Source organism: Spea bombifrons, chromosome 3 (genome assembly GCF_027358695.1).
Source record: "Spea bombifrons isolate aSpeBom1 chromosome 3, aSpeBom1.2.pri, whole genome shotgun sequence".
NCBI classification, from domain to species: Eukaryota; Metazoa; Chordata; class Amphibia; order Anura; family Pelobatidae; genus Spea; species Spea bombifrons.
In genome coordinates, this window is record NC_071089.1 from 10,149,818 (window position 1) to 10,166,000 (window position 16,183).

Sequence of the window (16,183 nt, forward strand, 5' to 3'; positions counted from 1 at the left end):
GGGGCGGGCGTGTCGGGTCGCCGCTGAACTCTTTGACCTGGTGGAAGCGGCCGCTGTGAGGAGTCCTGCTACGTTGTGACACGGCTGCGAGTGACGTGCCCGCCTGGGCTAGATGGGCACCCGAGCGGTGTGTGCTCGGGGGCAGCCCCCCTAACTAAGTGTCTGACACCCGCTGTGCGCACAGGAGAGGCCCCTGGAACCCCAGCTGCCATTACCAGGGTGAATAGCACCAGTAACCGAGGCAACGAGAGGAAGAATGGCCCCTTAAAGTGATTTAATGGCATCCTTGGTATTCACTGCCTTTCAATATAGTTTTATATACGGTATATGTATCTATATCTATCTATCTATCTGTATAAAAGACTGGTGCGGCTCTCCCCATTGCACCCCAAGCCAGCAAATTGCCACCGTACTCTGTGCTGCAGCACAATCTGCCTTGTATGGTCTGGTTGTGTTACTGATGGAGGTTACACATTTCTTTCACCCATTCAAAAAATAATTCCTGCTTGGTGCCCCTCATAGATTAGCAAAAGTGATTAAAGGGACACCCCGGCCAATGGAAATTATTTATTATTATTATACTTTATAAAGCGCCGACGGATTCTGCAGCACCGTACAAAGATGAAAATGTTACAAATAACGACAAGTACAATACAGCAATTGACATACAGATACAAGAGGAATGAATGGCCCTGTTCCTGCAAATTGTGCCCTTCCCCCACCCCCAGCTATTTTCTGTTTAGGAGTTGTGTTCAACAGAATATGCCTCCATGCACTTAATATACTAACCGATAGACATGGGCAGGGATCTAATGGCATCCCAGTATGCACAAAGTGCTCCCATTGGTTTCAGATGAGATCACTTTCCTTCCATTGATTGGCTTCTTCAGGTAGCCAATCAGTGGAGAGAATCTATGGACCACAGAGAGAGAGAGAGAGAATATGAAGTTGATGTTTCCCCCCCCCCCCCAACATTGCATTGGAAAGTATTTACACATGCATTGTTTTGGGGGCATCTGCGTTTAAAGTTGAACTGTAGCCAGCGATCATAGCAGTGAATATAGAAAGCGATTATAGCCGCCCCCCCACGCCATGAGCTGAAACTGCATGTAGGGTCTAAATCAGAGAAAATGCCTTTATTGCAGCCAGACATGGGACGTTAACATACAACAGTAAATGCAGTTCCCCATCAGGTCCTCCTCCCGTAACCCCTTGCGTTCCTGCTGAAACAGCCCTCAGCTCCTCCAAAACAAACAATCCACTCAGACTTCCTGGCACCAATGGCTTTTGCGACGCCTTGTGGTGATTGTTTGAAACCGAGTAAAACAGGCTGGATCTCCTCAAATACACACTTCATATGGAATGCCCTGTAAAACTCCCACCCATACAGTAAGAACCCCTGGCCTACAACCCTGCGTCCTCTCAGTTATCCTATACACTACAATGCATATAAAGGCTAGGGTGTCCCTTTAAGCTCTGCATTATTAAGCTTAGCATTATTCTTAATTATTTTTTGATTGTTTAAGTGAAAACTGTGGCAAAGGAAGAATGGTAGAGTTGCTATTTGAAGATGTCATTCATTATGATAAACGTAATGAGCCCTAATACACAATGAAATCCACACATCATTTAAGTACTATAGCCAGAGAACAAGAAAAGTCATTCTATGGCTCTAGTTGCCATGCTAGTGTACACATCCAATATCATAAATGCTGGGGCAGGAAGCAGGGGGGCAATTGCCCCTGGGCCACTCCAAAATTATCAAAAAAGGAACGCAAGGGGGTCACGTAACACAATGTGACCCTGCCGTGAACACGTGGCTGCTGGCACACACTGAGGATAAAGGCTCCAGAAAGCCTCCAGAAGTTAAGGGAATGGTGCTATATAAAACAATAAATAATAAGAATAAGGGAAGCAGGCAGGGAGAGAGTGAGAGAGGTGATAAGGGAGTTAAGAGAGGGAGTGAGTATGCATGCATTTGTGTTACAGTGAATGTACATGTGTTGGAGTGTGAGTATAACCGTGTAAGCAGGGCCGGCCCTACAATGGAGCCGACTGGGGCAATTGCCCCAGGCGGCACGTTAGAAGGGGCGGCACTTTGCCGCCGCAAGCGCTTTTTTTTTTTTTTTTTTTTTGAAGCGGAGGAGAGAGAGAGGGGCACCGAGTGGTTTTCGCTTACCCGCTCGGCGCCCCTCTCTCTCTCTCCTCTGCGGCGAGTCTCCCTGTTCGGTCTCGGTGCCGGCTTGTAATGCAGAACGCCGGAAGTGACGTCAATTTCCGGCGCTCAGCTTTACAAGCCGGCACTGTGGCAGAGCAGGGAGACTCGCCGCAGGACTGTTTAAAGGTAAGTACCGGGGGGGGTAGATTATGGCGTCGGCGAAGTTTAAAATGCCGCATTTTAAACTTCGCCCCAGGCGGCGTTAAGTCTTCGGCCGGCCCTGTGTGTAAGTATGTGTCTTAGCATGAGTATATATGTGTAAGTGTGTGTATTGGCATGAATTCGTGTTACCATGAGTGCATGTGAATAGCATTGGTGTATATGTGTAAATGTAAGTGTGTGTTAGTGTATGTATGTTTGTAGCATGGCTGTGTATGTGTTAGTGTGAGAGTGTGTAAAAGATGTGGCAGTGTGTGTGGTAATTACCGGGGGGGGGGGGGCGGCCGATGGCAAAGAAGTGGTTACGTTTTCTCTCCTACTTAATTTACTTTTATATAATATTAGAGGAATAAATTATATAAAATGAATAATAATACTTGCAGTTGCTAAACAACATATTCATGCATTGCAGTAAAGCTGGGGTTGACTAGTTAGAGGCATTAGTGGCAGGAAGAGAAAAGTGGTTCTTCCACTATACAGATCTCTGGTTAGATCTCACCTAGAGTATGGGTAGATTACTGAGTGCCCCATCTCCAGAAGATAATGACACATTGGTGGGAGTTCAGAGGGCTACAAAGGTGGTTTGCTGGATAAAAATTATCAGGAAAGATTAAAGGAACTCAATATGAACAGCTTGGGGGGAGAAAAGAGAGAGAGGAGAGATGTGATAGAAACATTTAACCATACCTGGGAACTCTCCGGGTTTGACCTGGAGATTGCCGGGTGAAGCAACGGTTCTCCGGGTCAAGATCAAAATCCTACAGGTCACGAGAGCTGGGTCTTTACACGCCCGCTCCCTGCCCATTTTCCCTTTAAATGGGGGTGTTTCTCGCTGCCGTCAGCAGGAACTTCCCCGATGTCAGCGGGAACTCCAACTGTCGTCAGTGTGACATCCCACCGACGTCAGGGGGACCTCCCTCCGACATCAGGAGAACTCCCACCAACGTCACGGGACCGTCCGTCAGCAATGGGCATAAAGGTATCCCGTGTCTAAGACAAAAGACTGATCGAGGTCGGAGTCTTTACATCAAGAAAAATGGGCAGACTATACTAGAGAGAGTGCTCCTAATCTCATCTAGTTACCTGTATAAAAGACACCTGTGAGCTATACATCTTGCTGATTGATAGAGGATCAAATACTTATTTCACTGAGTAAAATGCAAATCAATTTATAACTTATTTGAAATGCGTTATTCTGGATTTTTTGTTGTTATTCTGTATCTCTCTGTTCAAATAAATTTACCATTAAAATTATAGACTCATCATGTCTTTGTCAGCGGGCAAACGTACAAAATCAGCAGGAGATCAAATAATTTTTTCCTTCACTGTATGTGTGACTCCACGCTATATTGTTCTGTTCATGTAGTGTGCGTCCGGGCACATCAGGTGAGTGTGTGGCGCTGTCCGCCTGAGGCCCACTGGGCCTGCTTATGAGGCATTTAGTCACATATTCTTCACAAACAATGTTGCTGCCTACCCCAGCTTATAAGAAGGTGCCTCCACATGATGCACATAAACAGTCAGTGACTGGCTCTGTATAATATCAACCCGAATGGATGAAAAATGCTCCACTGTGTGATTACTTTGTTGAGTCACTGGGCTCCTAGCAATAAAAAGCTGCCTCGTTGTGCTGGAAGAAATTAAATTCATTAGTCATTGTTGAGAGACATCATAACTTCATATAAACCCGAGGGTATAACTCTCTCTGTCTGCATATTCATGCAACTTTATGACACATAAAATAATGAAACCACCAAATGATTTGCTAACTTACACTGGATGCTGTAATCAAAGAAATTTAGGAGTTTTTTTTTTAAGGTGAAAATAAAGTTTGTGGAAGTAACAAGCATAAATGTATGGATGTGGGTATAGACCTGCAAACATGTCAAAATGTTACATTTTCGATGCAGAACTTTACACATGTTCTATTACTTACCAGAACCCTTTTGCCATCCATTAAAAGTACTGGGGGGATGGTCTGTCTATGATCCTATGGATGCATTATATCCAGATGAGGTTCTGGGCCCCTCATTAAATTGACACTGAAGCCATCAAATGCACTCGAATGCATATGATATCTGAGAGGTCCCTTTGAATTTATGTTATGTCCCCCTTCCAAATGCATGCGGGTATTATGAAGAATCCCCCATATGCATTTGCCCCTTTCCCCATTCCCCAGATATTATCAGTGTAGGAGATATGTTCAGCTGAACACCCCTACACACGTGTGATATACTTACCGCCAGTCAATGGCTCAGCAAACACTGCGGGCAGGGGTCAATTGAGACCTCCATGCACAGAAAGTGCTCCGATGATTCAATGGAATCATTCTACTGCCACATTTTGGCTGCTTCAAGCAGAATCCTTGGACTTCAGAGGGGATGGGAAGCTTATGCTCGGCATCTGCAGCTTCTCCCTAAGGTAAGTATTTTTGATGTTTTATATGACAGCTCTTACGGAGTTCTTTCATGCGCAAAATGTGTTTAGGTCTCTTCCAGGGACGCCGAAGTGAGTTGAGCATGCCCCAAATGTAGCCTATTACCCTCCAAAGAACCTGGCAACCCCATGCATGGGTGGTATCGCTGTACTCAGGAGATGTCGCCGAACACACACTAAGGTGTTGTTTGACAGTGACATATACCAGGAGCTGTAAATTTATACCTAAAGTAGAATGTATGTGAAAAAAAACACAAATCTTTGACAAATACTGGTGGCAAAATCTGTGCATGGAAAGAGTTAAAATATCAGCATTTGAAATACCCTGGGGTGTCTAGTTTTCAAACATATATGGTTTGATGGGGGGTAATTGAACTAACTGGCTTCAAAGATGTCCCAAAAAGGACCAGTATGACCAGATTTGAAATAGCAATCTGCTACTGGTACTTATTGCCCTATGGCTTGCAAAAAAGCATAAAAACATTGGCTATTTCTAAACTCAGGACACATATTAGAATCTATTTAGCAGATTTTTCCATTAGCTTTTGTAGATGAGTAAAACGTTTTTCAAGTAAAAGTCAGAAAAAGTACTTTTTTTTAATAGTAATTATATTATGATCAAAATAATGGTATCCAAACAAAGCCTTCCCTAAAAAAAGCAATATGTAATTTGTGTAAGTTCACTAAATGAGACAAGAAGAAAATTGCAGCTAAACACAAGCACTGCAGAAATGTTATTGTAACGAAGGGTACAATTTTTTTTTTAAAACAGCTCTGTCCTTAAGGGGTTAATTAAATGGGTTGCTTATACACAACTTTGTTTGTAGGCAACATATTTTCAAATAGGAGAGGTATGTGTGTGTGTGTGTGGTTTTTTTTCCAGGACACTGGATACAATAATAATAGACGATACAAATTGGTAGAATTTTGGATAGTTGGTTCATTAACAAAATCCCTCAGTGCCATCCTGATATTGGAAGAGTGTAGGGATTTGTTTTATATAAATGCCATCTCTTTACAGACTTCCACGCGACCTGAGAGGCTTCTTTCACTGGAGCAAACTCTGTATTACACCTCCCCTTAGTTCTGTTAAGAGAACAGGTATGTTTAGGTATTTTGTATTTTATTAAGTATGCCCCTTATGTAATTTGTGTTTCTAATAGTGAATAGTTAGAAACACTGCGAAGCTCCTGTTCTTTTCTAGGTTAGCAATTAAAGGTTGTCAAACAGGCTTCTGCCAGTGTCATGGACAGGGAGCTATTGGGTTCCAGCTGGACACATATATATTTTATATAGTGCCGTCATATTCTGTAGCGCTGTACAATGAGTAAACCGGACATAACAAGTAGTTTGTAACATAAGAATTTGACTTATAGAAACAACAGATGAGGAGGACCCTGCTCAGACTAGCAAATGCACTCCTGGTGTGTGGCCGCTGATGTACGTTTACATTAATACCCAGTTAATTCACTGAAAAAGCTCCTCAGGTGTCAGGCAGGGGCAGGGGCAGCGAAGTCTTACTACCCCTGCAACGTATGCTTATTTTTCCCTAGCTACATTACGTTTCAGCGCAGTTACCACTTGGTGTCTCTCAAGCAGTGGGGTTTTGCAGCACTGTTTACTACTCTACATTCTAGGCACTCAGTGTCTCCTTTCCCAATTTCCATGAATGATCTAGATTTCTCCTGATTCACTTGTTACGGCTTGATGTCCAATCAATGATCTTTGTAAAGAATAATACTCGATATATATTTTATGTAACATACAGTAACATCCACTGCCCAAATACTATACACTCTGAATCTGTTCCCACAAGCTGGATCTGGGTCTCCTTTATAGTTGAAAACAATGAAAAGGGTTCTCTTGGGGACGGGACTTGAGCCAACACTAGCCATAGTAAATTAATACCATAGTGAAGCTAATTATGGTTGCATTAGGTGTACAGGACAAGGTTAAACTATCAATCTATCATATATCCTCTTTGTGTCCTGCTGTCCCTTTCTGTTTATATGGTTGAGTTTGTGACTTTGTCTATTTATGTTTGGAGGTAAGTATGTATATTTTTGGTTAACTCTAACGGAGGTATTTAGCTCTATACAGTTAACCGTACAATAAGTGCACTCATATAAGAAGTACGGTAGTCGTACAGGCGTATGATCTTGGTGCAATAGGTATGCATACAGAAGGAATGGAAATCTCTGCCCAATCAAGCTTATAGTTTAGATGGTAGTAGGGAGTGAGCAGACAAATACAATTAGGAGAAGGCAATATTGAATAATGTTGAGAGTTCTGATTTAGTGCATGCCAAGGCATACATGTTGTTGTAGTGCGAAAGCAAAAATGTGTTCCTTTAGTTTGATTTTGAAGATGTGGGGAGTTGAAGCTTGGTAAATGTCTTGTGATAGAGAGTTAAAGAGATCGGGAGCAGTGAGAGAGAATGCAACGCGGTAGATGTCAATGGAACAGAGAGATGTAGAATGCACAGAGTGTTTGCAGGTAACGGTCGTATATCAGAGATGAAATATAAGATGGGGATGAAAAATGAAAGAACCTTGAAGGTAAGAAGGAGGATTTTAAAGCTACTTAAAAGGGAGCCAGCATATACATTTTAGTATAAAGGTAAGTGGGGCTCTGGAGGGAACACAGAATATCCTGGGAGGTGAGTTGAAAACAGATTGTAGAGAAGAGATCTTAGAAGTAGGGAGACCAATGAGCAAGGAGTTATGGTTGTTTTGGTGGAAAGGATTAGCGCATGCATAGGTGGTTTTGGTGTAGCCTAAGAGAGTAATTGAGGGACTTTTGTAGAAATAAGCGACTTCCTTAAAGCAGATTACAGAATTCCCATAGAAAACGTACGGTCTTCACATGGTAAACAATGAAGCCATCCACAGTCAAGTGAAATGTTGGGGGAGGGTTAGATGGAAAGATACGCAGCTCAGTCTTTGACATATTAAATTTAAACGTCGATAAACCATCCAAGAAGAGACAGCGGTGACGTATGCAGCAATCTTCTAGGTGAAAGTGAGGATGTGGAAGGATACATTTGAGTGTCAGCTGTGAAGAAGTGGTTAATGTTAGAAGGTGACCCAGGGAAAAAGTGTACAGACAGAAGGGTCCCATAACAGAACCCCTGGGTACCCGTAATGAAAGAGGAAATGCAGTTGAGTTGTTTGTATATAACAAATACAGATTCCTGGAAAAGGTTTGATGGAAACATGTATTCCAAGATAACATATTACTTGGTAACTGTATAGTAGGAGATAATGGACTGAATTCTCATGAGGTGCAGAGGCAAATAGTATGTTGGGAAGGTATATGAAGTCTAATGTATTCTTCCTGTTGATATTATTGAATCTTTGGAAAACGGTTGAGGGTGAAAAATGTGGGAAGGGTATAGGATTAGAGGAATAGGTGGTGAGTAATGAGGAGGAAAGTAACATGGAAACTTTATTTTTCTGTGACCATAGAGAATAAATCAGAAATGGAGGTTGGGGGATCGGGTAGAAGTCATTTTGGGGAGTGAATGAATGGGTTTCCATTAATGGTGTTTGTCCCTACATCTACCTCTGTGCCTGGTTGGCTGTCAGTCTGTTTACTATAGAATTAATTATTACACTGCATTAGATTGAATGCAGTACTAGTGCATGGCAGTACAATTAATGAAGCTGGCCTTTCATGTTCCTACCTGTTACTTTTTTTTTATTATATATTGTATTTATATTGCACCCATAACATTGTTGCAAAAGGGAAGTGAAGACTAACAACAACATTAACAATAACAATATACAAAATGGGCAATAACATTAACGTGCGTTGACATACTGGTACACACTGACAAATTCCCACCTTTCACCACTAGATGGCGATATGGTATAAGCAAAAAGGCGTCTACTAGGTCCTTTGGGGGGGGGGGCGCTTCACCATCCGCTCCGTGCTCTCTGTAATGCTACTCAATGGCAGATGAGGCTCGTTTCCTGCAGAGGGCGCTGTGCAGACAGTTCTGGGATAGGATGCCAGTGTGAAGCCTATTTGCTTGTACAGGCTAGTTTCCCCCAGTGCTCGGGAGCGCGCAGGGAGCGCGCAGGGAGCGCGCAGGGAGCTCTCCGTGGCGCTGAAATAAAGAAAAAAAGAGTTCAAAGAATTTCTGTTAATTTATGGGTCTCTTGGCTCTCTTATCAATTGCAAATCTGCAATCAGCTCATTAATGACATAATGGCTAAACATCAACAAATGTGCCCCCTAACCTCCATCAGGAGTTCAACATTCAGCAACGTAAGTGTCTGCAGTTTTTGTATCATTCAAGTCAACTATCATCACCTTCACCTCCAGGGCAATCTTTTTGTAAGTGAAACATAAAACTGGTTCTTTTTATTGTACATGATGTATCCCTTTTATTTTACATTATAAAGCTGTACCCAAGCTTTGTCTTTTGCTATTACAGAATTATTACATAACCATTTAAGAGCAAATTAGGTGGGGGGAGAGCCCTGTGTGCGTGAGAGGGAGGTATACAAATTATGAACACCCTTACACTACATATTATTTTTAGTTTTAACACTAAAATGAATACAGTATGCCTTGTTCATATCAGTCACTGAAAGGGTTACATCTACAAGTGAAAACCAGTTAAACAGCACCTTCCCCAGTGGGTGATAAATGGGAAACCAAGGGAATGATGCTTAATGCTTTGCACATATCTCACATTTCTGTTTCTATACTATGACAGTATCAATATACCACAGTGAGTATGATGTCATAACATGCCGCTTAAATTGGCACTGAAATTCGGATTTTTTGGAGAAAAACTATGGAGGGGTAGAGATAATGCTGTTAGACCAAAAGCACAGAGAGATGGATCGAGTGTTTCAGTTGAGATACACGTTACACTCTGAGTTCCACTTATATTCAGAGTCAAGCGGGGAGTTGGGGGTTAATTTTTAGCATCACTTCCAGATAGGAAAGCAGCGACTGTCCGAATTCTTGCCGGTGGAGATGTCTTTTTCAGGACCATGGAGAGCAGAGACCTGCGCGCTCCCGAGCTCCAGAGACACTCATCTGAGCAGGGGAGCAGACAGAGTGGGAGGCGAGTAAAGGGAATGAGTGGGGGCAGAGGAGGAGTAAATGAGGTGGATGAGAAGTGCTGGAGAGGATGGTTGGGAAAGCTGTTCCCACAGCCACCGCTTCTTCCAATGCAATAGCTGCTGGACCCCAGGCAGGACCATGAGGACCTCACATTGGGAAACAAGAGGAGCCCTTCTTCTCCCCGTCACACCACTACCTTGAGTCCCACCAGCGCAGGACCTCATCTGCAAGGACCATGGCAGGGGGTCGGAGAGGGCTGGTTGCTCCTCAAAATACATTTTTGGAGAACATTGTCCGGAGATCTAATGGTAAGGACCTGGATACCGTTTAAAATCATTTCCTTCACCCGTTTGCCCAGGACAGAGCTTGTATGTCTTTAGGATACTGCAACCTGGAAGGAGTAATTGATGCGGGCAATTTAGCTGGTGAAGAAATCCCTGGCATTCTGCACCTCATTAATCTTACACCTCACTAGGCTGGACTTACTTGTTTAACTTTGCAATTAAACCATAGCTGTTATGGTTAATGGAAATCAATGCTGCAGGTTAAATGCCCCCAAGTGAAGAACAAAAAGCCAAATTAAATTAACTCTTCAAGCATTACAAGGGCTGTTGGGTGTTTATACAAGAGACAGGATTGCCTTCAGATGTTAGGGTTTACATTTGGAATATAGGGTTTACATTTGGAATGATCTTTCCTTCTGGTCTTTTAGACAATACCTTGACTTGATCGTTTTAACCCTATATACCCTGCTGGGATTTTTCTGCCTGAGTTTCTTTATGTGACCTCTTATTAAGATGGCTATGATTGTTTCCCAACTTTTCTATTGTGCTTTCCCTATCCTACTGTCTGATTAGACTCCAAAAACCTGCACAGGGTTTCCATTAAACTTGATGTGTTGTTTGGAAAAGGAGAGTGAATGAGTTTGTGTTTGAAGAAGTTTTCTGTTTTCTCTGGCTTCCTCTGCTTGATTCTGTGTTGCAGAAGAGAGCTGAATACAAAATACTCTTTGGGAAGTAGTAATCGTGAATCATTACTAGTGTATACATCCTCTCTCATTTATATTTCATCAGCTTTACTGTTGGAGGCAGAAAATTAGGTGGAAATGAGGAGGTCAGTCTAGGAGGCTTCAATTATACAAGGTTAGGGTCATGGAGGAACATTCATCTTTTTAACTGATTTCTTTATTACTAGTTCTGATGGCATTGTTAATCCTGCAGTTGTCATAATACTTTATTAGGTGCCTTTATACCTAGTTTATCTTTTCAATGCCTGAAGACTCATGAACCTTAGGGTTTTTGTCCAACCTCATGGTCTCAGGGTGAATGGGAAGCTTCCCAATAAAGCAGCCTGGAGCTGGCTTCTTCATAGTCTTCATATGATATGTGAACATCCATACTGGTGCTTTTGTCATTGGGATAACCACATTGCAATCCCTGCTTCAACTGAGGTGCTTTAATTTAGAACATCTTTACCTTCTGGTTTTCATAATGACAATTTCATTAACATTTTTTTGAGATGGGTTGGCAACTTGGCATCATTAGCAACTCACTACAATTAAATCTTTGGGATGGGATTATAAAGGATTTATAATTAAAGTGTTTATGAAAAAGAAGCGCATTCAGAAAATTCCCAGATTTGCCAATGTCCTTGTTGACACTTATTCTATGTATGTAGTCTCCAGAGCTATAGAGCCCAATCTTGCCCTGCATTTGTCTCTATGACCCCTTAGAACAAATACAATTCCATGTGCTACAGCCTCTGCTACTGAAATGGTTAAGTATAAAACTGTGATTGCATGAACACTATTAGCGTGAATATACCAGTCTTCTGAGAACCTGCTTTTTCACCCCCCCCATGAAGACCCATTTTTAAAGGGTGGAAATGTAGCTGGCATGTCATTTGGTACAATGTCATAAATAAAAGTGCATTGGCTTATTCTCATACAGAGTGTGCTGGGATTTGTTTTCTATATTGTGATGTTTTTGAGAGGCTACTAAAAGAATTCCTTTATGTCATGGCTTTTTTCTTGATTTGTATTTGGTGTTTTTTAAATCATTTCATTATTTCTGAGTACCCAGCACCAGAAACCCCTCGTGTCATCAATGCCATGCTAATAGGTGCCCCTGTATGCATATATGTGTTGTACAACCTTGCAGCATTATATCGTTTGCATGTCAATCAGTCTTGCTAGGTGAACTCCAGAGTCATTCTCCAGAAAAGCTATAATTTTAGGATAACAGTACTTGATAATAAAGTGGCTATAGTGTCATTTGAATTCATGTTCTATCAGCATCTACTACTGCTTAATGGATACTTATATGATGATTGCCATAGATTTTTTCACTTCTTTTAGAATTTCAAGAAGTATCAATTTATAGTAATTTAGAATAACTGATATTTTCATCACATCAGTGTCATCATGATGTTTATGATAGTATCTTAATGTAGAAGTTAAACATTTTTTCTCAATTCACCTTTTATTTATAGAGTTAAATATTAAACAAAATGTATTAACATTTTATTGATTGAGGGTGCGCAAAGCTTCACGATGGATTGTTCATCCTCTTGGCTAATGTTTTGGGCACAATTATTATGGAAAACAGAGAGCTGTTGACCTCACTTTTTTATGGGGCTTACACAAACTCCTCTAAATAAAATGTTACAGTTTTCCTACATTTTTTTAATTAGAATTTTAGATCTTAATTCACAATACATGTTGGTTTTTAAGCAGGATGGTTGGAATTCTTGAGATTAATTATGTTTTTGCAAGAATCATCTAATTTTGCCAATCCTTCTTAGTTTGCTTATGGAGCACAGAGAATAAAAAGTTTCATATAGAAGTGAAGTGCTTGTACTTTAGCCGTCAGTCACAGTCAGTGGACCATATTTATATAGAGCAATTCCGAGGCCAAAGGTGGAGCAATGAGCAAGAACATTCCTTTGGCCTCCAGGGTGACTGCTTCATATTTAGCACTTGCCCCAATATTTTCAATGAGGAGCAACATATTCTGTTACAACTATGCACTGTTGCTCATTCATGTTGTGCTTGATGGGATACATTTAGTCTTTTGCCCCTTTGATTACTTTGCAAAGAAGTTGTAGAATCAACAGTTTTTCGTTTCCTGTACGTAGACTTGGACAATCAAAGGCCTAGAGGTTGTGATCTTCCCTGGGGACCTGTATGTTATTCACATGCCCAACATTATGTTTGGATTATTTAAATCTGGTCCATCTCAAGAATTTCTAGCACTCTGGGCAAGCCATGTCTCTTGTGTCCCGTCTCGCATGTAGTTATTTGGTAACATAGGAAAGGACATTATGGTGGTGTCCCCTACCAGCCACTGGGCAGGTAGGGCTGGCCCTGAATAAAATCATTGTGTTCCTATTGCTTTGTTGCCTCATCTTTCTAATTGGTTATTTCATTAAATTGAATTATTAGAAGGTTAGTGATAAGCGAGTGTTGGGTTGTAAATAGGAGAATGACCTAGGAACTCTCAAAACTGTTCAAAACAGTATTGGCATCTCAGGTGGCTTCTAGATATCCAGAGCAGTCTTTAGATCTCTGGGTTGGGGAAGTGGTGTTTATATCAACCCCTCTCCACCCAGCAACCTTCATGGGACCATGGACCTCTGTTTGACTCATTTTTACAGACAGCAGGAAAAGTTAGCTTTTTCTGATAAAATTCTCATGGGGAATAATAGGCTTACAACTGTAAAAACAGACCTTTCAAGTTCGTCTAGTAATAAGGATAAATAAATGCACAACAAATCCCCTGATACATTCTCTTTTTCAACTAAATGAATGAAACTTCCACTTTGTTCATGGAAAAAGTCAGAACAGCATGGAGCTTTATACAGTTGTTGGTTACTTTGAAGACTTAGAAAGCGCATGTTCCATTTGCACCTCTGATTATTTTGGTTTACCTATAAATCCTGAACAATGTTTGGAAGGAACGAGAAGGCAACGCCGCTCACCAGGATATTTGCGCTTCATGTTTAGAGACAGTAAGAGGCTTTGTGGTCCCCATTTCAAAAATGTTTGAATTTTCAATTGCCTATGGACGTGATATAGATCATTACAGGTTGATACATTGTGCAGAGATGGTATAATTAAGACAGACTCTATTTGTAATGGTAAATTACGACAATGGCTAAAGAAGTTTATTATACCCAAAGGCAAGCTCACTATTGTAAACATCTGTATGGTAGGGCCAGAGTTGGACTTGACCTTTCCTCTCCACCTGGAATTCCCCCCCCTATAGTTCTATGGACCCCCTTAATGCGTCTGGACTCAGTGTAGTTGATATCTTGGAAGTTTCAGCAGAGATACATTAAGAGCCACCTTGAACCTTGATTTGTATAGTAAATGTAACTTTAGACCTGGGATAAGCACTCTTTGGCATCACTGGGTATCATAGGCGTTGTAGTCCACAGCAGACGGAGCGCTTGGGTATCCCAGCTTTATACATAGTTGGCTAGAATAGAGATTTAACTATAATTGTAGTTTACAACTGACGGGTGAGATACTTAAAAGATGAACTCTATGAACTCCCAGTGACATGATGCACGCAACAAGCAACTGCATGGGAAGGTTGTCGACCACTGAAACTCATTTTTGTTGAAAGATGAACAGTTACAGAATAATAATTTTTAGAAATATAAAATGTTCCATAAGATACCTTCTAGTAGTCGGATGGGTGATACAGCTGGTCTGTCCACCTCTGCTAATCCCAAACTATCCGCCGTGTCCACGCTATGATAAATAAGACCCCGTAAAGCCACGTTTACCCACTCAGTCCAATATTCTTCCAACTATGAAAAAAGTATAACCACTGCATCCAATATACTGTTTGTTTCTGAATTGCTCTATGATGATGCACCTGTCCTATAGGGGGGTAGTAATCCCCCCACCCAGGTAGTTGCAGAAATGATAACGCTTTTTCAGGGCTGTGTTACATCTTTGTTTTTCTTTAATCTGCCTCAATAGGGTTAATTGAAAAGTTCTCTTTCCCTTAATGCTTTAAAGCAACCCTAACCTTTAATAAATCTTACCTGGCATACCTCGCATAAATATTTCTCCCTGATGAACGTTGCCCCTTTTAATAGAAATTTAATCCCCCCTTTTACTTTTATCTTTCTTGCCTACTTTTTACAGTTTTCAACCTCTTTCTAGCTACTACCCCCCCTCCAACTCATACATACATACACACACATGCACAGATATACATATACACATACATACTACCGTTCAAAAGTTTGGGGTCACTTAGCTGTTCATGTAAAACAAGGGCATTTCTGGCTGTAACGTAATTCCAAAAATGTTTTCTAATAATCAGTCAACTCTTTAAACTTGGATTAGTGACCACCGCGTGCCGTTGGGAGTGATAAAGGGCCTCTGTATGAAGAGATTCCATTAGAAATCATCCGTTTCCAGCTAGAATAGTCATTTACAACATTAACCCCGTCTGCGCTGGATTTCTGATCCATTTCACGTTATTTTAATGGACAAAATCTGCTTTTCTTTCAAAAACAAGGACATTTCTAACTGAACCCAAACTTTTGAACGGTAGCGGATATATACATATATATATATATGACCCTTACAAAAAATGACTGCAGTTTTTTCTGCAATACTGCACTTTTACTGCAGTATTACTGCACATTTACTGCACTTTTTTTTTATATTGCAAACCTACAGTTGTAATTCAATGTACTGCAGCTTTATTGCATTTGTACTTCCGTACAAAAATAACCGCAGTAAAACTGCAGTACAGTGAAGTACAAATGCAGTAAAACTGCAGTAAATGTACAGTATTGCAGTTTTTTCATGTCCAAAAAACTGCAGTATTACTTCAGAAAAACTGCAGTATTTTTTTTGTAAGGGGATGGTCGCACGTTGTGGGACCTGATCAGGTCACCGATTTCTGGAAGAAATGAGAGGTACGGACCCCTGGGGCCCTGGAACGGTTTTTCCGTGTGCTCTGCCATTAATCCGACCCTGCTGGTAACTTCAGAAGAAATTAGGAAAAAGTGAAGGCAGGCCAGGGCAGGTGACTTAGTAATCATGTAGGATTTCCTGAACGACCCCCCGAGGAAAGTGGCCACTATGGTAAAATTATGACGATATTTCAAAAACAGAAAGTTATATAGGTAGCGTTTGATATAAACATTTCTGGTAATTTGAACGGAATATAGTTAGTAGTTCTATGTATAATGCAGTCATAACAGCTCCTGGTTTCTCCAGGTTTATTTTCATATACTGGGCATCCTATAGGTACTGTCCCT

General features: G+C 41.2%; 1 protein-coding gene across 1 annotated transcript in view; it reads left to right on the top strand.

The window, feature by feature from the left end:
- The first annotated feature begins 9,988 nt into the window (after positions 1–9,988).
- The window catches only part of KCNH1 (potassium voltage-gated channel subfamily H member 1), a 126,120-nt gene continuing 119,925 nt past the window's right edge, over positions 9,989–16,183 (top strand). The window contains exon 1 of the mRNA XM_053458666.1: positions 9,989–10,203. Within this exon, the coding sequence (XP_053314641.1) occupies positions 10,131–10,203 (73 nt within the window). The 5' untranslated portion in view covers positions 9,989–10,130. The remainder of the gene's footprint in view (positions 10,204–16,183) is intronic.